General features: G+C 42.7%; 1 protein-coding gene across 2 annotated transcripts in view; it reads left to right on the top strand.

Moving 5' to 3' along the window:
* LOC138268268 (NACHT, LRR and PYD domains-containing protein 3-like) overlaps positions 1 to 27,419 on the top strand; it is a 735,713-nt gene that overhangs the window by 416,609 nt on the left and 291,685 nt on the right. For both annotated transcript variants that reach the window (XM_069217756.1, XM_069217755.1), the window contains exons 6-7: positions 12,689 to 12,775; positions 20,077 to 20,244. In XM_069217756.1, the coding sequence (XP_069073857.1) occupies positions 12,689 to 12,775; positions 20,077 to 20,244 (255 nt within the window). The remainder of the gene's footprint in view (positions 1 to 12,688; positions 12,776 to 20,076; positions 20,245 to 27,419) is intronic.

Raw genomic sequence — 27,419 nt, 5'->3', positions numbered from 1 at the left:
TGCACAAAGGAGTCCCACGTCGCCGGAGACCAACTTAGAAAGTCGTGCAATGCAGGTTAGAGTGCCGTGGACCCAGGCTTGGCTGTGCACAAAGGATTTCCGCCGGAAGTCCACAGGGGCCAGAGTAGCTGCAAAAGTCGCGGTTCCCAGCAATGCAGTCTAGCGAGGTGAGGCAAGGACTTACCTCCACCAAACTTGGACTGAAGAGTCACTGGACTGTGGGAGTCACTTGGACAGAGTTGCTGGATTCAAGGGACCTCGCTCGTCGTGCTGAGAGGAGACCCAAGGGACCGGTAATGCAGCTTTTTGGTGCCTGCGGTTGCAGGGGGAAGATTCCGTCGACCCACAGGAGATTTCTTCGGAGCTTCTAGTGCAGAGAGGAGGCAGACTACCCCCACAGCATGCACCACCAGGAAAATAGTCGAGAAGGCGGCAGGATCAGCGTTACAGAGTTGCAGTAGTCGTCTTTGCTACTATGTTGCAGGTTTGCAGGCTTCCAGCGCGGTCAGCAGTCGATTCCTTGGCAGAAGGTGAAGAGAGAGATGCAGAGGAACTCGGATGAGCTCTTGCATTCGTTATCTAAAGTTTCCCCAGAGACAGAGACCCTAAATAGCCAGAAAAGAGGGTTTGGCTACCTAGGAGAGAGGATAGGCTAGCAACACCTGAAGGAGCCTATCACAAGGAGTCTCTGACGTCACCTGGTGGCACTGGCCACTCAGAGCAGTCCAGTGTGCCAGCAGCACCTCTGTTTCCAAGATGGCAGAGGTCTGGAGCACACTGGAGGAGCTCTGGACTCCCATGGGAGGTGCAGGTCAGGGGAATGGTCACTCCCCTTTCCTTTGTCCAGTTTCGCGCCAGAGCAGGGCTAAGGGGTCCCCTGAACCGGTGTAGACTGGCTTATGCAGAATTGGGCACATCTGTGCCCAAGAAAGCATTTCCAGAGGCTGGGGGAGGCTACTCCTCCCCTGCCTTCACACCATTTTCCAAAGGGAGAGGGTGTAACACCCTCTCTCAGAGGAAGTCCTTTGTTCTGCCATCCTGGGCCAGGCCTGGCTGGACCCCAGGAGGGCAGATGCCTGTCTGAGGGGTTGGCAGCAGCAGCAGCTGCAGTGAAACCCCAGGAAGGGCAGTTTGGCAGTACCAGGGTCTGTGCTACAGACCACTGGGATCATGGGATTGTGCCAACTATGCCAGGATGGTATAGAGGGGGCAATTCCATGATCATAGACATGTTACATGGCCATATTCGGAGTTACCATTGTGAAGCTACATATAGGTAGTGACCTATATGTAGTGCACGCGTGTAATGGTGTCCCCACACTCACAAAGTCAGGGAAATTGGCCCTGAACAATGTGGGGGCACCTTGGCTAGTGCTAGGGTGCCCTCACACTAAGTAACTTTGCACCTAACCTTTACCAGGTAAAGGTTAGACATATAGGTGACTTATAAGTTACTTAAGTGCAGTGTAAAATGGCTGTGAAATAACGTGGACGTTATTTCACTCAGGCTGCAGTGGCAGGCCTGTGTAAGAAATGTCAGAGCTCCCTATGGGTGGCAAAAGAAATGCTGCAGCCCATAGGGATCTCCTGGAACCCCAATACCCTGGGTACCTCAGTACCATATACTAGGGAATTATAAGGGTGTTCCAGTAAGCCAATGTAAATTGGTAAAAATAGTCACTAGCCTGTTAGTGACAATTTGAAAGAAATGAGAGAGCATAACCACTGAGGTTCTGATTAGCAGAGCCTCAGTGAGACAGTTAGTCACTACAAAGGTAACACATTCAGGCACACTTATGAGCACTGGGGCCCTGGTGAACAGGGTCCCAGTGACACATACAACTAAAACAACATATATACAGTGAAAAATGGGGGTAACATGCCAGGCAAGATGGTACTTTCCTACACAAACCCCCCCCAAACGAAGGACAATAAGACTAGCCATGACCTGATGAGTCTTCACTGTCTAAGTGGAAATATCTGGAGAGTCCATCTGCATTGGAGTGGCTACTCCCAGGTCTATGTTCCACTGTATAGTCCATTCCCTGTAGGGATATGGACCACCTCAATAATTTAGGATTTTCACCTTTCATTTGTTTTAGCCAAAGTAGAGGTTTGTGGTCTGTCTGAACAATGAAGTGAGTGCCAAACAGGTATGGCCTCAACTTCTTCAGAGCCCAGACCACAGCAAAGGCCTCCCTCTCTATGGCAGACCAACGCTTTTCTCTAGGGGTCAACCTCCTACTAATAAAAGCAACAGGTTGATCCTGGCCCTCAGAATTAAGTTGTGATAGGACTGCCCCTACTCCTAATTCAGATGCATCAGTTTGGACATAGAATTTTTTAGAGTAACAAGGGCTTTTCAGGACAGGTGCAGAGCACATGGCCTGCTTCAGCTCCTCAAAAGCTTTCTGACAGTTTGCTGTCCATAATACCTTTTTAGGCATTTTTTTGGATGTAAGGTCATTAAGAGGGGCTGCAATGGAGCCATAGTTCTTCATGAACCTCCTGTAATACCCAGTGAGGCCTAGGAAGGCTCTCACCTGAGTCTGAGTAGTAGGGGGAACCCAATCAATAATTGTTTGGATTTTCCCCTGAAGTGGTGCAATCTGTTCCCCACCAACAAGGTGTCCCAGATAAACCACCTTACCCTGCCCTATCTGGCACTTTGAAGCCTTGATAGTGAGTCCTGCCTTTTGCAGAGCCTCCAAAACCTTCCATAGGTGGACCAGGTGATCATCCCAGCTGAGCTAAAGACAGCTATATCGTCCAAATATGCTGCACTGAAAGCCTCCAGCCCTTGCAGGACTGTGTTCACCAACCTTTGAAAAGTGGCAGGTGCATTTTTCAAACCAAAAGGTTACAGTAAACTGGTAATGGCCTCCAATGGTTGAAAATGCAGTTTTAGGTTTAGCATCTTCTGACAATTTGATCTGCCAATACCCTGCAGTCAAATCAAAAGTGCTTAGATACTTGGCAGATGCCAGTGTATCTATGAGCTCATCTGCCCTGGGTATAGGGTGAGCATCAGTTTTGGTTACCAGGTTGAGACCTCTATAGTCTACACAAAACCGCATGTCCTTCTTTCCATCTTTGGAATGGGGTTTTGGTACAAGTACCACAGGAGAAGCCCATGGACTTTCAGAGTGCTCAACCACTCCTAGTTCTAACATTTTCTGTACCTCTTGCTTTATGCAGTCCCTGACATGGTCAGGCTGCCTATAGATCTTACTTTTGACAGGTAAACTGTCTCCAGTATGTATAGTGTGCTCACACCAAGAAGTGGTACCTGGCACAGTAGAGAAGAGTTCAGAGAATTGATCTAGGAGGTTTATGCAATGGTCTTTCTGCTCAGCAGTAAGACAATCAGCCAAAACTACACCTTCCACAAGAGCATCTTGTTCTGTGGCAGAGAAGAGATCAGGTAGAGGATCACTGTCTTCTTCCTGTCCCTCATCAGTTGCCATGAGCAGGGTGAGATCAGCCCTGTCATAGTAGGGTTTCAGGCGGTTGACATGGAGCACCCTAAGGGGACTCCTGGCAGTGCCTAAGTCAACTAAATAGGTGACTTCTCCCTTCTTTTCAACAATTGTGTGGGGTCCACTCCATTTATCTTGGAGTGCTCTTGGGGCCACAGGCTCCAAGACCCACACTTTTTGCCCTGGTTGGTACTGAACCAAAACAGCCTTCTGATCATGCCATTGCTTCTGGAGCTCTTGGCTGGCCTGAAGGTTCTTACTGGCCTTTTTCATATACTCAGCCATCCTTGATCTGAGGCCAAGTACATAATCCACAATATCCTGCTTAGGAGTTTTTAAAGGTTGTTCCCAACCCTCCTTTAAAGTGTGAGTGGACCCCTAACAGGGTGTCCAAAAAGAAGTTCAAAGGGGCTGAAGCCCACTCCTTTCTGGGGTACCTCCCTGTAGGCAAAAAGGAGGCATGGTAACAGGATATCCCATCTCCTGCGGAGTTTTTCAGGGAGACCCATAATCATGCCTTTGAGAGTTTTATTAAATCTCTCCACCAGTCCATTTGTTTGTGGATGATAGGGTGTAGTGAACTTGTACGTTACACCACACTCCTTCCACATGGCCTTTAAGTATGCAGACATGAAATTGCTTCCCCTGTCTGATACTACTTCCTTTGGGAAGCCCACCCTATAAATATTCCAAGGAGGGCCTTTGCCACTGCAGGTGCTGTAGTGGTCCTTAAAGGAATAGCTTCAGGATATCTTGTGGCATGGTCCACTACCACCAAGATAAACCTATTGCCTGAAGCAGTAGGAGGGTCAAGGGGGCCAACTATGTCAACCCCTAGCCTTTCAAAGGGAACCCCAACCACAGGCAGTGGGATAAGGGGTGCCTTTGGGGTGCAACCTGTCTTGCCACTGGCTTGACAGGTTTCACAGGACTTACAAAATTCCTTTGTGTCCTCAGACATCCTAGGCCAATGAAACAAGGGAACAAGTCTGTCCTAAGTTTTCATTTGTCCCAGGTGTCCAGCTAGGGGAATGTCGTGGGCAAGAGTTAGGAGGAACTTTCTGTACTCCTGAGGAATCACTAATCTCCTGGCAGCTCCAGGTTTAGGATCCCTTGCCTCAGTGTACAAGAGGTTGTCTTCCCAGTAAACTCTGTGAGAGTCACTGACATCCCCATTAGCCTGTTTGACAGCTTGCTGTCTTAGACCCTCTAATGTGGGACAGGTTTGCTGTGCCACACTCAGCTCCTCCCTGGCAGGCCCCCCTTCACCCAAAAGCTCAGCAGTGTCTGCTTCTAGCTCCTCTGGTGTAGGTTCTGCACAGGGAGGGAATTCTTCTTCCTCAGAAGTTGAATCCACTGTAGAGGGAGGGATAGTAGGAAGTGGTTTGCTTCTACTAGCCCTAGCTTTAGGGAGCACTTGGTCCATTGTTCCAGGATCCAAACTTCCCTGTCCTTTTTGCTTTTTGGCCTGAGCCCTGGTTAAAGCAAAAATATGCCCTGGGATGCCCAGCATTGCTGCATGGGCCTCCAACTCCACATCTGACCAAGCTGATGTCTCCAAATCATTTCCTAGTAGACAGTCTACAGGTAAATCTGTGGCTACCACAACTTTCTTTGGACCAGTAACCCCCCCCCCAGTTGAGGTTAACAACAGCCATGGGGTGGCTAAGTGTGTTGTTGTGAGCATCGGTTACTTGGTACTGGTGACCAAGTAGGTGTTGTTCAGGGTGGACCAGTTTCTCTATGACCATATTCACACTGGCTCCAGTGTCCCTGTAGGCCTGAACCTCAACACCATTTATTAGGGGTAGCTGCTTGTACTTATCCATATTAAGGGGACAAGCAACTAAGGTGGCTAAATCAATAGCCCCCTCAGAGACTAACACAGCCTCTGTGGCCTCCCTAACAAGGCCAACCCCAACTAAGTTACCAATAGTGAGCCCAGCTACTCCCTTGGATTGGCTATTAGTAGGTTTGCTCCCACCACCACTGCTATTAGTAGGGACACTAGGGGTAGCAGTAGGGGTTGTAGTGATAGGAGGCTTGGTGCTTTTCTTTGGACAACTGGGATATGTTGTCCAATGGCCTTTTACTTTACATAAATAGCACCATGGTTTCTTTTCTTTGTTTTGATTAAAGGAGGATTTGGGCCCACCACCCCCACCAGAGTGTTTTTGTGGGCCTGATGAAGACTCATTTTTAGATTTGTCCCCACCCTTGTCAGAAGACTTACCATCCTTCTTTTTGTTGCCATCTTTGTCACCCCCTGTATAAACTTTTCTGTTCACCCTTGTTCTGACCCATTTGTCTGCCTTCTTTCCCAATTCTTGGGGAGAGGTCAGATCAGAGTCCACCAAGTACTGGTGCAACAAATCAGACACACAATTATTAAGAATATGCTCTCTCGGGATCAAGTTATACAGGCTGTCATAATCAGTAACTTTACTGCCATGTAACCACCCCTCCAAGGCCTTCACTGAATGGTCAATGAAATCAACCCAGTCTTGTGAAGACTCCTTTTTGGTCTCCCTGAACTTTATCCTGTACTGTTCAGTGGTTAAGCCATAACCATCCAGGAGTGCATTCTTAAGAACTGTAAAATTATTGGCATCACTTTCTTTCACAGTAAGGAGCCTATCCCTACCTTTTCCACTAAATGATAGCCATAGGATAGCAGCCCACTGCCTTTGAGGGACATCCTGTACAACACAGGCCCTCTCAAGTGCAGCAAACCACTTGTTAATGTCATCCCCCTCCTTATAAGGGGGAACTATCTTATGTAGATTCCTGGAATCATGCTCTTTTGCAGGATGACTATGGGGAATACTGCTGCTGCCACCATGGGTTTCTAAACCCAGTTTCTGTCTCTCCTTCTCTACTTCTAAAGTCTGTCTATCCAGATCCAGCTGTTGCTTCTTGAGCTTCAGTCTGGTTTGTTCCACTCTCAATCTATTGAGCTCCCTTTCCAACAATCTGTCATCAGGGTGGGTGGGAGGGACATGTCTTGAAACAGAAGTATGGTGAGAATGGACAGAAGGAGACCTGTCCCTTACAGAGGGCACCCTAACAGCTTGGCTAAGAGAAACATCAGTACCACTGTGGTGTGAATAAATGCTTTTGCTATGATGTGAGACAACACTATTTGTATGGTGTGGCTGTCCATCATTACCAACTATGCTAAACTGTCTAGTAATGGGCAGGCTAGGGAGTTTCTTTCCTGAATCTTTTCCTGGGGGAGTCCCTGGATCAGATTGGGAACCATTAGCTACTCTTTCTACAGATGGGGCACTTCTAGCCTTATCCTGTTCTCTAAGCATGTTAAGTAACAGTTCCAAGGAAGGATTCTTCCCTACACTCAAACCTCTCTCTATGCAGAGACTCCTTGCTCCTTTCCAGCTAAGGTGATCATATGCAAGTTTGGACAGATCAACATTTTGGCCTGTGACAGACATTTTTTAGAGAGAGTTAAAGTGATAGTAAAAGATAAAAAGTTTGTCAGAGCTTTTAGAAAGACAGAGAAAAAAAACTTTTAAAACTTTTTAGAACTTTTTAGAAAGTTAGAAGTACTTTTCAGCACTTAGAAAAGAGTGAAAAGAGGAAATGCAAAACTTTTTGGCTATGTGTATATACACTGAACTTGTTTTGTATATTTTTCTCTTATGAAAAGTACAATGACAAGAGTGGTAAGTAGTCTCAAAGCACTTATCCCACCGCTGCACAACCAATGTAGGAGGCTGGACTGGCTTGTAGTGAGTACCAAGGGGTACTTGCACCTTGCACCAGGCCCAGTTATCCCTTATTAGTGTATAGGGTGTCTAGCAGCTTAGGCTGATAGATAATGGTAGCTTAGCAGAGCAGCTTAGGCTGAACTAGGAGACGTGTGAAGCTACTACAGTACCACTTAGCGTCATATGCACAATATCATAAGAAAACACAATACACAGTTATACTAAAAATAAAGGTACTTTATTTTTATGACAATATGCCAAAGTATCTTAGAGTGTACCCTCAGTGAGAGGATAGGAAATATACACAAGATATATATACACAATAGCAAAAATATGCAGTATAGTCTTAGAAAACAGTGCAAACATTGTATAGTTACAATAGGATGCAATGGGGACACATAGGGATAGGGGCAACACAAACCATATACTCCAAAAGTGGAATGCGAACCACGAATGGACCCCAAACCTATGTGACCTTGTAGAGGGTCGCTGGGACTATTAGAAAATAGTGAGAGTTAGAAAAATAACCCTCCCCAAGACCCTGAAAAGTGAGTGCAAAGTGCACTAAAGTTCCCCTAAGGACAAAGAAGTCGTGTTAGAGGAATAATGCAGGAAAGACACAAACCAACAATGCAACAATGATGGATTTCCAATCTAGGGTACCTGTGGAACAAGGGGACCAAGTCCAAAAGTCACAAGCAAGTCGGAGATGGGCAGATGCCCAGGAAATGCCAGCTGTGGGTGCAAAGAAGCTTCTACTGGACAGAAGAAGCTGAGGTTTCTTCAGGAACGAAAAGGGCTAGAGACTTCCCCTTTGGTGGACGGATCCCTCTCGCCGTGGAGAGTCGTGCAGAAGTGTTTTCCTGCCGAAAGAACGCCAACAAGCCTTGCTAGCTGCAAATCGTGCGGTTAGCGTTTTTGGATGCTGCTGTGGCCCAGGAGGGACCAGGAGGTCGCAAATTGGACCAGGAGGTAGAGGGGACGTCGAGCAAGACAAAGAGCCCTCTTAGCAGCAGGTAGCACCCGGAGAAGTGCCAGAAACAGGCACTACGAGGATGCGTGAAACGGTGCTCACCCGAAGTTGCACAAAGGAGTCCCACGTCGCAGGAGACCAACTTAGAAAGTCGTGCAATGCAGGTTAGAGTGCCGTGGACCCAGGCTTGGCTGTGCAGAAAGGATTTTCGCCGGAAGTGCACAGGGGCCAGAGTAGCTGCAAAAGTCGCGTTTCCCAGCAATGCAGTCTAGCGATGTGAGGCAAGAACTTACCTCCACCAAACTTGGACTGAGGAGTCACTGGACTGTGGGAGTCACTTGGACAGAGTTGCTGGATTCAAGGGACCTCGCTCGTCGTGCTGAGAGGAGACCCAAGGGACCGGTAATGCAGCTTTTTGGTGCCTGCGGTTGCAGGGGGAAGATTCCGTCGACCCACAGGAGATTTCTTCGGAGCTTCTAGTGCAGAGAGGAGGCAGACTACCCCCACAGCATGCACCACCAGGAAAACAGTCGAGAAGGCGGCAGGATCAGCGTTACAGAGTTGCAGTAGTCGTCTTTGCTACTATCTTCCAGCGCGGTCAGCAGTCGATTCCTTGGCAGAAGGTGAAGAGAGAGATACAGAGGAACTCGGATGAGCTCTTGCATTCCTTTTCTAAAGTTTCCCCAGAGACAGAGACCCTAAATAGCCAGAAAAGAGGGTTTGGCTACCTAGGAGAGAGAATAGGCTAGCAACACCTGAAGGAGCCTATCACAAGGAGTCTCTGACGTCACCTGGTGGCACTGGCCACTCAGAGCAGTCCAGTGTGCCAGCAGCACCTCTGTTTCCAAGATGGCAGAGGTCTGGAGCACACTGGAGGAGCTCTGGACACCTCCCATGGGAGGTGCAGGTCAGGGGAGTGGTCACTCCCCTTTTCTTTGTCCAGTTTCGCGCCAGAGCAGGGCTAAGGGGTCCCCTGAACCGGTGTAGACTGGCTTATGCAGAATTGGGCACATCTGTGCCCAAGAAAGCATTTCCAGAGGCTGGGGGAGGCTACTCCTCCCCTGTCTTCACACCATTTTCCAAAGGGAGAGGGTGTAAAACCCTCTCTCAGAGGAAGTCCTTTGTTCTGCCATCCTGGGCCAGGCCTGGCTGGACCCCAGGAGGGCAGATGCCTGTCTGAGGGGTTGGCAGCAGCAGCAGCTGCAGTGAAACCCCAGGAAGGGCAGTTTGGCAGTACCAGGGTCTGTGCTACAGACCACTGGGATCATGGGATTGTATGTCAGGATGGTATAGAGGGGGCAATTCCATGATCATAGACATGTTACATGGCCATATTCGGAGTTACCATTGTGAAGCTACATATAGGTAGTGACCTATATGTAGTGCACGCGTGTAATGGTGTCCCCGCACTCACAAAGTCAGGGAAATTGGCCCTGAACAATGTGGGGGCACCTTGGCTAGTGCTAGGGTGCCCTCACACTAAGTAACTTTGCACCTAACCTTTACCAGGTAAAGGTAAGACATATAGGTGACTTATAAGTTACTTAAGTGCAGTGTAAAATGGCTGTGAAATAACGTGGACGTTATTTCACTCAGGCTGCAGTGGCAGGCCTGTGTAAGAATTGTCAGAGCTCCCTATGGGTGGCAAAAGAAATGCTGCAGCCCATAGGGATCTCCTGGAACCCCAATACCCTGGGTACCTCAGTACCATATAATAGGGAATTATAAGGGTGTTCCATAAGCCAATGTAAATTGGTAAAAATAGTCACTAGCCTGTTAGTGACAATTTGGAAAGAAATGAGAGAGCATAACCACTGAGGTTCTGATTAGCAGAGCCTCAGTGAGACAGTTAGTCACTACACAGGTAACACATTCAGGCACACTTATGAGCACTGGGGCCCTGGTGAACAGGGTCCCAGTGACACATACAACTAAAACAACATATATACAGTGAAAAATGGGGGTAACATGCCAGGCAAGATGGTACTTTCCTACACTCTCAACGACACAAGATGCTTTTCTAATCTTTCAATGTAAGGTTATCAGGACCCATTTTCCTTCTTTTTCATACACTTTCACACCTTTAGTGCTCATCAGATGCTGCAATGCAGGCTTGAAACTACTCATTGGGGTTCCTCAGTGAATTTTTATCAGAAAACGTAGCACTTGATAGGATATTACAGGGTGTTGCCCATCATGGACATTGACACCATGTGTGCTAATTCAAAGGACAATACATCTACGAAAAGTGTTCCAGGGACCACACATGCAGAGGAGAATTGTTCTAGTGTTCATGTCTTCAATGAAGACTGTTATGATGCAGAACTAGCACTACAAGTAAGCAACATTTTCTCCTGGATATATTTCCTTCTGGCAGTAGAATAATCAGCAGGGAATACTGTTTCCTCTTCATCATATCATGAAACAGTCAGAATGATCAGGAAGAGGGACAGGAGAATGAAGACTGAGAATCATCACAGTCCATTGGACGGTGTTGTGGGGGAGAAGGAAAACCTCTGTCTGTTAAAGACTTCAGACAAGGCTTTACCCATGTCTTGAAGAGTCTTGTGGTAGATATGAGGAAATTGCATGCCCCTATGAAACATTAATTCAACTCTGATTTCATAACTTCCAGTATAAGAGGAGGAAGAGAGACTTCTCTAAATATGTTTCCGCAGGTCACCTATCATAGAATAAGAACAAAATGGTACCAAGATAGTAAAGCTTCTTTATGTAGGAAAATAGGGATAAGACCAGGACTCCCCAGAAGAAGCTGGCATTCTTGTTTCCTAAAAAAATAAAAATCATTCACAGTTTCACATGTATACAAATAACAATGTACTCATCCCTGAAATTACACTTCTGAGTAGGTTTAAACTTTTGAGTAAGTTTATTGCTTTTCAGTATTCACAAACTCAGAGTGTAAATTACTACTAGAAGGAAAAACAAGTAGTAAGTCCAGCACTGCACATGGCGAACCACTGGTACTGCAACACCATCTGATGGGGCAGGGACATAAAATAAAACCCCATAGGAAAAATGTTAAATTAAAATAAGTTATTTAAAAAAGGAAAACATGTAAATAAATATAAATGAATGTTGAAATATATAATTTAATTTTAATTTCAGTTTATTCAGTTATTTATACAGATAACCCTCAAACAAGATAAAAATATAAAATCATACATGAATACATACATTGATAATTTAAAATATATATACAGTATTGCATATTTATCATTTGATTATAATTGTATTAACCTATTTTGAATTTAGAAAATAATGTAACAAAACATGTTATTTTAAATCATTAAATTAATTTGCATTAATTTTACAAATTCTGTTTAATATTTTTAATGCACATTAAAAAGATTGTGTTTCTTTTTTTGCAAATATATTTTTAAATTTAAACTTTAGAAAAATAATTTTCAATTAGTTTAATATATTTCTATTAAGTTTCAATTCAAAATTAATTTAAAAGTGCTGCAGAATTTTGTATTTTGTTATATATGTAAAGTAAATATATAAATGTACTTTATATTAATATTTAACATAAATATATTTTTAATATTTATTTTCGAGTTGAATGTATTTTTACAGTTTCTGCTCTACTTTACCATAGCGGGAGCCTAAAGTTTGCCTAAACTGTTCATGGACACATAAAGGATTTTGAGGATCATATGCGAAAGGGTGAGCGTGGAGCCTCACTGAACTAGAAAAGAATGTGCTTAGGGGGGAGATGAAGAGGGAATTAAGCCTTCCAGGTTCAAGAGCATAACTGTTTATTGATATCCTTGTGTACACATAACAGATAAATTAGAACCACACCTTTTAATTCGAGCAGAGACAATAATTACCTAGTCAGACTGAAGACTTAACTCCTTAGTCGCAACAAGGGACCAAGAATTGTAAGGAAAAGTCAGCTGACTTTTAGTCCAGGTCATTGCTACCCTGAGCCATCTTTTGCACAAGATGAAAAGTGGGAGGGGTTCTGTGCATCTCATACTATGCAAATGCACTGCTGAGCATGTTGCAGTGTTGTCATTTCATGGACTGGACATGGACTAAAATGTGAGCATTATAAAACATCATGAAACAGTATGAATGTTATCACCCCACAGTCTATCACAGACGGATATAAGACAGTAACATCCAGTGTAACTGTTGAGTTTTTTTTTTATTACAAAAAGGAATATACCTCACAAGAACTTGTTTTGCATGAATCGTCTGCCAGTGATTCTCGCATGAATTGTTTTGCGCTGCCATTTATAAGCCAGGCCATTTGGCTTTGTCAATGCTTGTTCTTCATGCTCTTTCTTACAAGGTACAAAGTGAAAATACTGTGCAACTCAGTGGATAATCATGTACAGATCATCTAGTATACCTTAGTTCATGCGCTTTGAGACTGTGATCTATGCCGTGCATAGGGCATGTGAATGATATTTAGACCCACAAGATCTACCAATCATACACTTGTCATTCTTAACTTCTCTCCTCTTCCCTTTCAGTTTGGCTCAGAACAGATTGGGAGACCAGGGAGTGAAGCTCCTATCTGAAGCTCTGAAGAAGTCAGATTGTCAAATCCAGTTACTGGAGTGAGTAACTCTGTGAGGAGGCACATAAGCCAGTGCATGTACGAGTATTGCCACACAAGTGAATGGCTGATATCATCCAAGAGCAATGAGTAGCCAGAGGGCATTCCTTGTTAAGGAGTGTAACTAAATCATCCCTGCCTCAATGATATATAGGTGGTATCCCAGAGAAGTGTATAAAGGGTACCCCTGGGAAAGAATGTACACAGGGAATTCAAACAATTGTGCAGCGGAAAATGTAAAGTTTTGTGTGATGAATGTATGTAAGGTATGTACCTAGGAGGCAACTGGGCCTATAAGGTACAGAGAAGGTCCCAAAGAAGGTCTGGCTTTAATGTACTCTCAAACAAGCATTGTACAGAGAGTGCAGCTGCACCAGACAAAGAAGGTATAGGTAGTAGAGCCACTAGAATAATGATCGGATGGAATATATGGCATTACAATTCATGTCTTTAACATACACGCCTTTACAATACATGTTTTTCAGTGCATGGCCTTACCATTTACATAGGATAATATTGAAACCATCTTTCATATGCATACCTATACCATTCACTTCTTTACAACACATTTTTTTAATTAAACATTATTTTTTGAAAATACGTATCGTTATAATCGATTACAAAACAATAGATTTAAGAATTTCTTAAATAACCTGAAAGGAACGTCCTTACAATGTTATAAATTATGTTCCAAACCAATGTAGCCGACACCCATACTTAATACCTTCACATATTTTTCAAATAAACAGTCACTAAAAAATAAAGCTTGTCTTACGTGTCTTCACAAAACACATTGAATCAAATGTGTATTTTCTTGTGATACGGTAGTTCATTGTTTTGTGCTCAGAGGTGCACTGAGCAGTGAGGTGACTGTACGTATTGCTGACAGTAGAAGAGACAGAATTAGTGAGGACAGAAAATTGCTACCTATTTTACAAAGGGCCTTATTGCGAGGCTAGTGGTCTAAGGAATGCAGATTCGCAGTTACGTTAATTAGTAAGCAGGTCTTCATATTTGTAACAAAGGAATGTAAACAGTTGCATGAGAAGTGAAAAACAAAAACAGATAATCAAACTTTTAAAACTATAGTCTATGAAATTACTGTAAAATGTAGAATATAAAGACAGAGAGATACATTTATGGTGGATGGTAGTTTTGAGCACATAGATTAAAAATAGATAAGGTTTGAGTAACATTGTTTTGGAGAAAAGTATGCACTGGTAACTTATGCCAAAAAGACTGTGTGAGAGCAATAAAACAGCATATGAATAATATCACTTTTAGGATAATCACAAGACCAACATTTAGTTAAATTTTGACTGGAAAATGACGCACTTCTAGTTGGAGTAATGTAGAGTCTATTATAGATAAAATATACAATTTGTGTTGTGCTAGAGGAACGGGAAATCTTAAGAACATGCATCCAAACTTTATTCCAGAAGAAGGCATCCCGAGAGACACCTGAATCATGTTCCCAGAGCAATTGAACTTTTGGATTTAGAACGCTTTGGATTAGGAGGATAAAGAAATGTATATATTGTTGATGGTTTAGGACATAAATTAGGTAGTGAAGGAAGAGTTAAATTGTCAGATCCAATAACAGAATTACCTGGCAATGTGAAAAATGTCCATATTAGCACCAATATGTACCGAAAAATGAAACTGAAAAGATTGTGGGCAATTAAATATTCGGCTAAAGATAGGAAGAGTGATAGGAGAGTTATCCTCAAATAACTGTTTTAGCCATATTATTGCTCAGTTTGCCAAGATTTCCAAAATATCGGTCTATTATGAATCTTTATTAGTTTATTTTTATACCATATAGGCATATTCAAAAAGGTAGTTCGAGAAAGAACAATAGTGGGGTTTATTGATTGTAAGAAAGTAGAGGTATATTGAAATACCGGTGCGGAAAGAAACGGGGATCTAGCAGAAAGAGAAAGAACTTCTCATAGGGTAACTGGAGAAAGTAATGTCTTTTCTATATCCAACGATGTAGGATGATAAGGAGAATCTAGTTGAGCCATTCAAAGAGAAGCTTGGCAAAGACCAGAAGCCTTATGATAGCAATTGAAAATGGGAAAATCTTATGTTTTTTTAAGAAGAGAAAGAGAAGTTCTGGCAGTTTTATTACCCCACAGGAATTTAGAAAGTAAAGAATTCATTTTTTGTAAAACGTTTTTGCCAATATGAACAGACACCATAGATACCAGATGAAGTAAAAGTGGAGAAAGCATCATTTTAATAGAATCTAAACGACCCACCATGACAAAAATAATGGATTCCAGGATGATATTAGGTTTTCAATATAGTTGAGGCATATTAATTGTAACAGTATTTTGTACTGAATTAGTAAACCATATACCTAATTACTTTATTTTAGAGGGAGTCCATTGAAAAAAAGGCAATGTTAAAGAGTTGTTTATTGGTATATTTATTTAATGAGAGAATTTCAGCTTTACCAGTATTTATTTTGTACCTGGAGACTTGAAAGAAGGAGGAAATTTCATACTGTAGTGCTGGAATAGAGGTTTCCGGGTTTGACACAAAAAGAAAAATTTCATCGGCATACACTGCTAACTTTAAGGACTGTCACCCATATGGAAATCCTATCATAACTGGGTTTTGGTGAACATGTGAGAAAAAAGGGTTCTAGTGCTAAAACAAAAAGCAAAGCTGAAAGGGGACAGCCTTGACAGACACCTCGGTAAAGAGCAAAATAATGGGAAAAAACATGCACTAGAACAGAAGCTTTAGGAGACTTATATGGAAGTTAAATGAGTGCATTACTTTTTGGACCAAAGTCATGCCAGGACAAGGATTTGAGCATGTGGTCCCCAACGTAGCCTATCAAATTTAAAAAGTTGGGCTTTACTTAATACAGCCAAGAATAGTCTGGTATTATCAGAAATCAACTGTCTTTTTATAAAACCTAACTGTTCTTTACCTATAATATGTGAAAGGAAGTTCTCATTACAAGATGCCAGAATGTTTGCAAACATTTTATAATCTAAACTTACTAAAGAAATAGGTGTATTGTTTTTACATTGAGTAGGGTATTTTCCTTCTTTATGAAATAGACAAAGGGGGTCATTCCAAGTTTGGCGGGCGGCGGTCGCCGCCCGCCAAACTTACCCCGCCAATTGGCCGCTCCGCGGTCAGAAGACCGTGGGGCCATTCAGACTTTCCCGCTGGGCCGGTGGGCGCCCGCCAAGGGAGCGCCCGCCGGCCCAGCGGGAAAGGCCCTGCAACACAGAAGCCGGCTCTGAATGGAGCCGGCGGTGTTGCAAGGGTGCGACGGGTGCAGTTGCACCCGTCGCGATTTTCACTGTCTGCTATGCAGACAGTGAAAATCATGCTGGGGCCCTGTTAGGGGGCCCCTGCACTGCCCATGCCAGTGGCATGGGCAGTGCAGGGGCCCCCAGGGGCCCCACGACACCCGTTCCCGCCATCCTGTTCCTGGCGGTCAAAACCGCCAGAAACAGGCTGGCGGGAAGTGGGTCGGAATCACCCTTGCCGGCGCTGCTTGCAGCGCCACCATGGAGGTTCAGCCCAGCCAGGGGTATTCCGGCGGGAAACCGCCGGATCCCCTTTTCTGACCGCAGCTTTACCGCCGCGGTCAGTGTGGGCAATGAAGCACCGCCAGCCTGTTGGCGGTGCTTCCTTTGCCCGCGGCCCGGAATGAGGGGCAAAATGTTCCTGAAGTACAATCCTCTGTTGTAAAAAGAAATGAAAAAGTTTTACTAAGTGAGGTAAAATAATATTTGAAAAATGGAGATAAAATTCTATAGTGAAACCATCTGGATCTGGTGATTTTTCTTTCCTCAAGATTGGAAGTGTTTTGGAAATCTCATGTGGGGATCCATCAGTTACTATAGAATCAAAGTCTAAATGTGAAGGAATTGTGTTAGAAGTATTTTGAAGATATAAATCTATATCGTCTAGTTGTGATTGGGAATTAGAAGTATACAATGTTTTATAGAATTTAGTTAATTCATTTAAATATCTTTAACATTAAATATCAGTAAACCTTGCACATTTTTTAAAGATGCAGGGGCTTATTTACAAGCCCCTTATGCCAACTGGTGCATCACTTTTTAAATAGGAAAAATTGACGCAACAGCAGCGCAAGGGGCTTGTAAATAAGCCCCTCAGTTTTCAACAGTTGTTTAATAATTGTAAGATAGTTAGCTAACAATTTCCCTGATTAATTACTTCCACCATAGAAGGACACACTACTTTTTAGTAATTTAGATGTAGCTTCTTTAGTTGAAATTTCATTAAAGTGAACTTTAGCTTTTATATGATTTTGAAGGTCATTATGAGATTTAGAAGAATAATATGTCTGTTCTAATAATTTGTACAGACATAGAGGCCTGGTAAGATCTGGTAAGCTCCCAGACCAGTGCACAAGAGGCCTGAAACGGCCGCTTTTAGTGCCTACGGCCCCAGCCAGGGCCATAGGCAGGAAAAACTGTAGTTTTAATCCTTGTATGTGCACCAGTGTGTGACAAGTCTGCAGCAGCTGCCTCCCTCTGGCATATGCTCCGGTGCGTGCTGCACAGCTCAAGCGCAGACTGTCTGCGCTTGCGCTGTGCAGCCCATAACTGGGCTGCAGCGCACACAGGGTGAGCTCCGCTCCGCTGGCAGGGCTAGCAGATTTTGTTTTTACTATTCTGTGCTCCAAACAGAGCGCAGACTTCCAAAAACACTGTTAGCTCTGCCAGCGTAGCAGAGCTCCCTGTACACCCCTACAGATTATTTAAATTATACATTTTCCTACAGCAAATAATTTTGTTTTAAAACAACATTATGTTATATCAAAGAGTAAGACCCCAGGATAGTCAAAAACATTAATGGTCAGGAGATTCATTTGCAATTGTAGAAGCAGTTATGTGAGATTGTAAAAATCTCCCAAAGGCTGACGGATCCTCATCTGTCTTGGTATCATTTAGATAAGTAACTTTGAAATGGCTTGGATGAAATAGGCTGTAACAGGCAGGACAAAGATTCAGAAACTCTTCACGTCGACCTGCTGTAGCATTTGAAAGATATATGGTGGAAAAATGTTTTTTCCGTGTCCAAACCAATTCCAGAAATAAGATTATCCCTCCTCAGGGCTTGGCAAGTTTAGTAGATGAATGGGGACAATGACCCAGTCTATGTGCACGTTGAATATTAATGGGTGGAAGATGGAAGATCAAACAATTTTGGCAAGAAGGAAGCAAAAAAGGAAACTGGGTCCTCTCCTTCAATTCCCTCTGGAAGACCATATAAATGAATAAAGTTTTGCCTGTTTCTGTTTTCTAAATCCTCTGCTTGCTATTGAAGTTGAATTACTTCTTCTTCCAACCTAGATATTTTATTGGTTTAATCCTGTAGTTCACTAATCCTTTGTTCTGCTTCACAGACCCTTTTTTCCATAATAAACCATTTCCCATGTAGATTTTGGAATCTACTGTTTGTCTCTTCCACAAAGGGTCGCAGACCTCTGATTTCTTCTAATAAAATCTCCATTGATACAGGCGATGGCAATTTTTCAGGTAAGGGGGGATCTTGTTTACGTCTGTTATTATTTCATGTCAGGGATTGCTTCGTTGAAGGACCAGACGTAGACAAGGAGCGAGAAGCGGTGTTAGATGCCATATCAGTATTTGGAGCTAATTTTGCCATGGACTGATTTTCAATATTCTGTTAGTAGAGTAATGAAACCTTTTTGAGCCTGTCCATACACCAAATTGGATGAAGTGGGTGAGAGCAATCAAAAGGTATCAAATTATCAGAAATAAAGACAATGTGATACTCCTAATCACTGCAACAGCAATATACTGCTTCAAAAGTCTTTCCATATTATGAGAGCAACATTTCCATTAGTAAATCTCAATAAATCTCAGTAAAGAATTTACTTCTATGAAAGCAATTGATATCAAAATTGCCATAAAAGCATTTCTGGCTTGTTCCAAATGCAAAGGAAAAACAATTTGACAGAATTTCTCCATGGCATATTAAATGCGCTTCTTTTGGTGTTTTAAGAGTCTGAGCAGCTCCATATCACCAAAGTATATTATTGCCTTGTCAGAAGTGAAAGAAGCGTTCTCTCGCGTTTGCCATAACATTGATGAATTAACCCTCAAAATGGTGGCCGCGATGTGAAGCACTTCTTCAAAGTGAAAAAAAAGCTTAAAAACATAGTCTAATTGTTTGCTCAGGGGTCGCCCCACTCCTGACACCATTATATGGTCACTGGCATGTCAGTTCCAAGATTGATAAGAGAAAAAACGATTTAAATAATTATGTTGTCCACCGATGCATGCAGCTACGTAATTAGCCGGCCATCTTAGGTGATTCCAAGCCACTCCCCCACACACAACTATTTTAATTATTTGCAAACAATTATTTACTCTTAACCCTCTTCTACAATTACCACACAGTGACACAATAGCTTATACTTACCTATACTCATACTTACCTTTATGCGTGGTAAAGGCATGCATGGAAAAGGCATGCGTGGTAAATGCATGCATGGTAAAGATGTGTGATAAAGACTGCATGGTAAAGGCACTTTGTGGTAAAGGCTGCTTGGTAAAAGGTGTTTCCCGCTCAGATTGCACCCCACTGACCATGCAATGTACAAATGAATCCCCCCGTTCAGATGGTGTACAGAAGGTATCTTACACATGAAATGTACAAAGAGTACGTTTGTGTTACGAATATATAGTAGCAACTCTATGTCTCGAATGTACTATCACTTTTCTGTCCTGCTTTCTCTCCCCTACTGTAACCTGTTTCATTGTCTTCCCACATTACACAGAGAGCCAACTGTCCTCATTTTCTCCACCCTCTTGTGGCCTTTTGAACTCATATGTGGTGCTAGCTACACTTTTTGTTCCCTCTCCTGGCAGTTCCTCTCTCACGATCTCTCCTCCTTTAATGATGCTTTCTCGTCTATCTCGTTTCTTCTTCATCCATTCTCCTATTTTTGTTCTCCTTCTTGAGAGATAATGTCATAAAAGGCTTTCCTGGTCTCTCTTTTTATTCACTTACCTTCTTCACATGTTTCCACTCTTGCTTATTCTCACACACTCTGATGATCAAAGATTAATTTCTAATTTCTTCACTTGAAAGGATTTCGACTATTATATAACCTTTTCTGATCTCTAGTAGCCGCGCTTCTCAGGATTCTTCCTCGTGTAAGTTCTTTTATCTTTTAAACATCTTTCATTTTGTGAGATCGTCTCTTGAGATGTCTTTCTGCTGTCACAGCTCTCTTTTTGTGGTCATGCCTCTTTTGTCATCTTGCAGACTTTGGATGGCTAATCTCACTGATGGCTGCATCCCAGAACTCGCCTCGGCTCTGAGCACAAATCAGTCCTTGAAGCACCTGCTGGTGCGGGATAACCAGTTCACTGATCGCTGCATTCCGTGCTTCTTCCAGCTCCTGGAGAACTGCAGCACCCTGGAGGTCCTTGAGTGAGTACTCTGTACTGGTCAAATAATTACACCTGGGCTGTTCTATTACTTTAAAATAAATCACTGTATTCTGTTACTTTAGTCCATTGTTTAAATTGCTGTGAACAGAATACATGTTTGGAAATGCATTTCCAGGAAACCGTCAAATGGAAAACTCCCTTGAAAAGTTGTATTTGATCAACCTAATCTCATGCTCTAGTTTTAGTCAATCGATTAATCATAATAATTCTGTTCAATTCGGAAGGCGCAAACTAAAAACAGCACATATGATATAAGTAACTGCAGACTTGAAATAGGACGATGCAAAACTTTATTCGGCAACACAATGTCATAAAAGTACATCGTTAAAAATGTATTTAAATAATAAATTACGGTACATTTAAAAAGCACATTAAACAGACGCTTCTTGATGAGTTTTAAACTACAATCTGTATACTTAAAAAAACACACAAGCTGATTTTTCAAAGGACAGAGATACAAAGAAATTGGTGAACTTATAAGAAAAAAAAGAAAAAGTCCATTCGAGAATTTCAAGTGCCCCTCTAATAAAATTGAGGACTGCACAACACATTTCTACAGAATCTCACTAGTGTAGATACCGAAAGCCCATTTTATATCGTCTAAAATTCATTGGTAATAGAACATATCAAGTTCAAACCTTACACATGTATATTTGCAATTACTATAAAGCGTTACTTCCACATTGAGCATACAAAACGTTGCATAGCTAAAAACAAACATATCCCCTCTTCAAATATATCTTATACTGTTGAAATTCTCCTTAAGTAAAACCCACAAAAACTACACTAGGAACACTTGTACTGTATAGGTCATCCCTAGACTCCCTGGCATTCAAGATGCCCTTTCTAAAATGTGAGGTTTTAAGTCATTGTTCTGTCGTAGTTTGACTCTTGCTCTAGGCAAGACTGCTGGTTTAAGGAGGACAGTACTTATGTTTGTAGGTAACCATGCCAGTCCTACAACAAGTCGCAACTGTTGTCCCAACCCTCCCGGCTGTCTAGCAGCACCTCGCCAAAAATCCAAAACAGTAAAAGGTGATTTGTGGCAGTCTTTACGCATGGACTCAAGAGTGCGACATCTCAGGGAGTGTTATGGTTAAATGGAGATTACTCCTTTATCACATGAACAACATGTCTCAGTCAAACACAGGCAATAAAAGAGATACAGTAAAGTTTGCAAAAGGTTGTATAAACAAAACTGCAATCTACAATAAGTTGCAGGGGCTGCAATGATAAGGATAATGAACAGTGCAAGAAACAAAATTGAGAACACGAGAGCCATTAATACAAAGGCTCCCACCATCTTGCAGTAACATGAAATGACATGAGATATGAAATATGTCCTAATACCCTAGCATGATGAACCTAATCTCTAACCTAAAGAGAGCTAGGTGTGTTAAAACTAATCTGCCAATGCCATGTCCATGAGAAGAGCCACCCCCCCCAACCGTTGTTACCTTGGAATGAAGTCTCTGGATCAGACTCCGTAGGGACGCGAAGCCTGGGTCAGCGTCAAAGTGACGTGCAGCATGAATAGCATCAATGGCATCTGGTAGGAGTCTCTCTGACTATCTGTCTATGTAAGGTGCATTTATACAGATCTGCTCAGACCCTTGACGTAGGTCAGTTCGCAAACAATAGATAACAAGAAATGCTTGGGTCAGCAATTACATAAACAATTCCTCAAAAGCACAAAGTGGGAAAGTACCTAATGTGAATACCTACATCTTATCTATCTCTGGCGCTGATAGTGACGCCTTAGCAGAGTGGCACTGAAAGCAGGATACTAAAACATTGTCCTAACTAAAAACAATGCAGCCATCTTGGAAGGATATAATTAAATAATTGTGCTAAGACAGAGCAAGTTAAGTAGGGTAAAAGTCACCGGGTGACGGGGGCAGAGGTCTGCAAGCCAGAAGGCTAAACTAACTCCTGCTTCCCATTAAAACAAGATAGGCTTCACTACAGTTCCCGTAGATGGTCTACCAAGAGCAAGTACAGTTTCAACAGATTAAAAGATACAGACACACATTAACTGTCTTAAGCTGTAATGAAAATCCTCAGAATATATATTTTAATGTGAAAAAACTCCGACAGCACAGCTGTTGTGATAGACTAATCATGTTTTTTCTGAGCTGCAAGGCATGCCATACTTTTATAAAGATTGAGTACCTCCCTTGTTGGATTTTCAGAGCCAAGCATCCTTTTCTGAGGGCAGGGCCAGAATAGGAACCCAAAGCTGCCCTGGCACATTTTGTTAGACCAGCCTCCATAGGGTGCATAACAAGCGTGCCTGACAGCTACAGTGGGGCTTGGGGGGGGGGGGGGGGGGTCTGGGGAGAAGGCTTCATCGGGGAGATGACTTCTCCCCCCAAGAAAATTTGTGATAAAATGGCAAAAACAGTGCATTCTACAACACATTTTTCATTATATATTCATTATATTATATATTATATATTTGTTTTTAAAGCATAGTAAATTATGACCATATTTATTAGGGCTCTTTCATGATTCCCTCACCATCACCCTCTAAAAGTGTGTCTCATCTCTCCAAAGCCACTCTCACATGTATTTCATTTGTTTTATAGTGTCTGTCTTACCAGCGTAAGGTGTTGGAGCACTTTACATTACACACACAGACTCACACAAAATGTTACATAAACAAGGGGGACTATAAGGTGTAGGATTCACATGTCATCCATATTGGTATGCATTTTTAAAGAGTGCTTGGTCTGAGGAAGCATAAACTCAGGGTTTAGACCTTAACATAGTGGTTAGGGTTGACTTTACAAATAACAATGTATTGCTACCCAAACAAATCCCTTTTTAGCAAAACTAGGATAATCAATCCTACGAAAAACATAACTTTCTAACCTGTACCATGCAGTTTGCATGCAGCTCTTTGTTGGCAGTTCATAGCTCACTGGGCTAGATTATGATTATAACCTAAGAACCGCACAGTAAACAAGCAACAGCAATGCAATAGGTCTCTCATTTTCTTGTGTTAGAGCTATTGACACTGTAAATTCAGAACTGGACTTTTCTTGCCACATAAATTGGTCAACTCCGGCTCATAGTTTTGTCCTTTCTTGCCATGTTTTGATGGTCACCGCGGCTACTGACCTTAGAAATCACAAGCCCTTGAGGAGAGGCAAGATTACTGCACTACCTCGTGGTGTGTAAACATCTGAACAGAAATTGGAAAATGAGGCTGTAAAAGTATTTTCTTTTTATTTTAACAAAATGAAAAGTCGTGCAAGCATTTTGACTCACATTTCAAGCAGAGCAGCCTGAGAAGATTTATGGCACCATTAAAGGAGATAAGCAATGATCTGTGTGTGATGACCTGAGTGCTGGTAGGGAGGGGCCCCTGAGAGAGAGAGAGAGACTTGAGGTGCAATGCAAGGCTAAACAAGTTTCACATTATTACTTCTAGGTTTAGTTACATTCTACCAGAAAAGGAATATTGTGACTTTCATTAGCAGTGACCTAAATGACTAGGTGTTTCTTTTGTAAAATAAGATTATTTTAGGAGCCAGAGTTAAATGAGGACAGCACTGGAATAAAGCCAAAACAAACGTCAGTGACATGGGAGGAGGTAGGAGAAACGGAATGCTGCAAAAAAACGCAGGCAGATACCAGCCAAAAACACCCACAGTGAAAGGGGAGCACCAAAGAAATAACAAAAATAGTCCGTCAGAGCAACAGATAAATAAACCAAAGTGGAATAATACAGTAGTTGGTAACTGCTCTGAAACAGAAAAAGGAGGGAGAAAAAGGCAAAACTGAAAGAAATAATTTTTAAAGGACACTGCAACCAACAAATTAAATCACTTTAAACCATAAGAAGTATACATAAAGTATCCATGATGACAAACGCTTACACTTGACCTAAAAAAAATGTTCCTGAAAGCCCATTAGTCATAAGGCCCAGGTCTTGTAACTTTCTCCTTGGTGATGTCCATGAGTTTGCAGGCTTTTGTACCTGTTTCTCTGTGCATGTCACTGATGCAAGCTCAAATCCTACATGTATTTGATTTACGTATTGGAACTTTCATGACACAAAGTGATCTAAATAAATGGAGTATTGTACATAGTAAACAAATGGGTAGAGAAAGATTCAGGACTGTGGATATAAAATGAGTAGGAGGTTGAAGGCAGGGATGGACGAGTTCTCTTCATAGTTTGGCATGAGGAGTGAACAGGAAAGTGTCTGTATCAGTGGTGTTCTTTGGTCTGTATCATTGATCCTCCCAATTAGGAGTTGTGAGCTCTTTTCAGAAGGAGAGGGCTGAAGAAGCATGCTTATCTTTGATGTCTTGTTGTCCAGGTTCTGTTTGTGTTACCTGAGAAGACTGCTCTTTATCTGTATTACCTTCTTAATTCTAAGTCTGGTGGTATCACAGTGGTGTGTGTTTAAACTTCAGAGGTAGTGAGTTTTTCTGCCAATTAGGGCTTTATATTGGTTCTAACTGCCTTGTAGGTGAGGCAGCAGGTCATTAGGAAATTGTGGGCCTGAAGGGGCAGTCACTGTAGGGGCTGTCAGTGTGGCTATACTACTTTAGCCTTTTGATGGGTTGAGTGGTAGTGGGCTGGTGCTTTTCAAGGGAGCAAAGGAAGAGTCAAGTTAACTGTGAGTACAGTCTTGCAACCATCCAAGTGCGAAATGACCAGGGATCAAACTGTGGTTCTGAAATACAAAGCATGCAAGTATGTTTGCTTGTGTTCGTGTGATAGCTGGTGTCTGGATGTTGGAGTTTCTTGACCATCTGAATTCTGAGGAAATGGCCACTGTGGTTTACAAATCTGCAAAGTGTATCTGATGTGATTGCATCCAGCTTTATGTTGGAGAATCAGTGCTGTTGTCAGTAAATTAATTTGATGTTTTAGGGTAGATTTTGATGTAGGCACTTGACATCCAGACTTGGATAAGGATGAGGCAATTATTAAACCGATGTATGTTCTCACTTGCAGACACTTTCAAATAGTGTATAATTGGCAGTACGTGATTTAAGGCGGTGTGGCAGGTGGGACCCACGGCACTCTTTTTTGGGTACCAGAGCTTATTTTTATTCATCAGACTTTAACCCAGAACAAGAGAGATAAAGGCAACAGAGGAGGGAAGAGGGTGATGCAAAATAGGGCAAAAAATGAAAAGTGGAAAACAAACTGGGATGAAAAAGAACCTGCAAACGTGAGATAAAAGTACAGGGTGCATAGGTTGGTGGATGAGAGAGGCAGGTAATATCAGATTGGACAGTCTCTGCATTCAACAGCACAGCCATTACGCAGCATCAGCTCTGGGTTGCTAAGAAAACTTTGGGCCTGGAACTTATTCTTTTACAAATTAAGCACTGACTCGACATAGTGATAAATTTTAAATTTGAGGTAATCACGTACATTCTGAGAGGATCCATATCAAGAAAAGACGCTCTGGGAAAGAAGACGAATCCCCTTGAGTCAAGAAGAGAATGGCTTTGCCAAAGCAGCCACCTCAGGAGAGGTGTTATCTATGATTGCAAAGACCAGGGTTCGAGCATTGCGTCATCTAGCATGTTCTTTACATACTCCAGGCTCTGTGCTGCTCAGTCCAGCTCTATATTTGAGCCACAAGTATATATACGTCCCTTTGTTTTTGTTCCCTGAGTTCAGTATACAAGACAAATGCCCTTTTACTCACCTGTATGTCACTGCCCTCCCTTGGGACCTAACACCTCTCTTGTTCGATATCTTTTCTAGGCGTAGGCTTCCTGGAGCCCCAACACGTGTTCTTCCCTGAGTGCTACTTTCTGTATCCCGGGGCGGACCACTCCGACAGTCGCTTCTTCCTCGGGTGCTCCGGGCCCTCTTCACCCTTTTATTCCCCGCGTGGACCTACCGGACTGAACTGCCTCTGACTAGCTTCATCTGAGAGCAGGGATTAGCCAGGGTCAGCGAACAAGCCCGAACAAGAGGGAGGGGAGAGACTGAGGCACGCTGTAGGGCAAAGGGAGAAAGCGAGGGGGCAAGGGAAGGGGGGGGAATGGGAGACAAAGAGTAAGACGATGGATGGATACCGCAGAACGCCCAGAAGACAGTAAAAGGGAAGCGGGAGGAAATTAAAGAGCGAGGGAGGGAAGGAACAAACGTAGATGGAGGAGAGGAGATTTCGAGAAATCATATCATAAGGGGCAGGGAGAATGAGGGTGGAAAGAGTCAGAGGTAAATTAATTCTATCTCATAAGTCGGTATTGAAAGTTATGGATGACTGTATGCCTCATCCGGTGAGTGGCAAAGGAAGCCTTTTGGGAAAGCATTTGCAATGCAGTGGGGCTCACGTTTGCTTGAGTTAGAGCCATTAGAGTTGTAAATACCTAACTGGACTTGCCACATAAACTGAAAATAAAAAGTAAAACAGTTGACATAAGCAAGCCGATTCAAAGCTCCACCGCCGCATGAGGTGAAGGAGAGACACAAAAGGAAAAAGAAGTTTGTTCGCAGTTAAAGTTTTTGGCAAAAGTGCAATTTTCCATGTAACAGAGTCTATGGCCAAGGTGGTAACACAAACGCCCCAAGGAGGCACAAACGTAAAGCATTTACCAACGAAAACAAAGGAGTTTTGAAAGGCATACCCATGAAGGAGTGATAGTGATGGGCGTGGTTAACAGCCCAGATACATACCATCACGTCGGAAAAGCAGTGCTTGCACCCTGCGATGCTCAACCTAAAAAATGATCTCTGTGACAGAAGCAATATCTCACTGATTATTGTAGATGAAATCAGTGCTTGAAATGGAAAAATATAAGTGCTGGTACTCTGTACCAGAGTACCTGCTTGTTTCTGAGAAGTGCCGGTACTCTCCAATTAAAAGTATTACGGTTTTCTCGAGATGTGCCGGTACTCCCCCTCTCAAAATGAAAAGGTTCCGGTACTCCGTACCGGACAGTACCGGCCCATTTAAAGCACTGGATGAAATACTATTCTGTTATCTTCATAGTACACGTTCTTTGCAGCAGGCATATTATCCCTTTGCGCTATCTTCAATGAGTCAAAACTGACACTAGACAAAATTCAGATCTCTCTCCAGCAGGTACATTAATCACAAGAGTTATCTTGACAATTTCATTGTTGCCTGAAAACTGTTGGATATACAAGGAACTCTGTGGTGCTTTTAAA

This window comes from Pleurodeles waltl, chromosome 12 (assembly GCF_031143425.1).
Source record: "Pleurodeles waltl isolate 20211129_DDA chromosome 12, aPleWal1.hap1.20221129, whole genome shotgun sequence".
NCBI lineage: Eukaryota > Metazoa > Chordata > Amphibia > Caudata > Salamandridae > Pleurodeles > Pleurodeles waltl.
The sequence above is the reverse complement of the archived record's forward strand: the minus strand, read 5'-3'. Positions and strand labels throughout refer to the sequence as shown.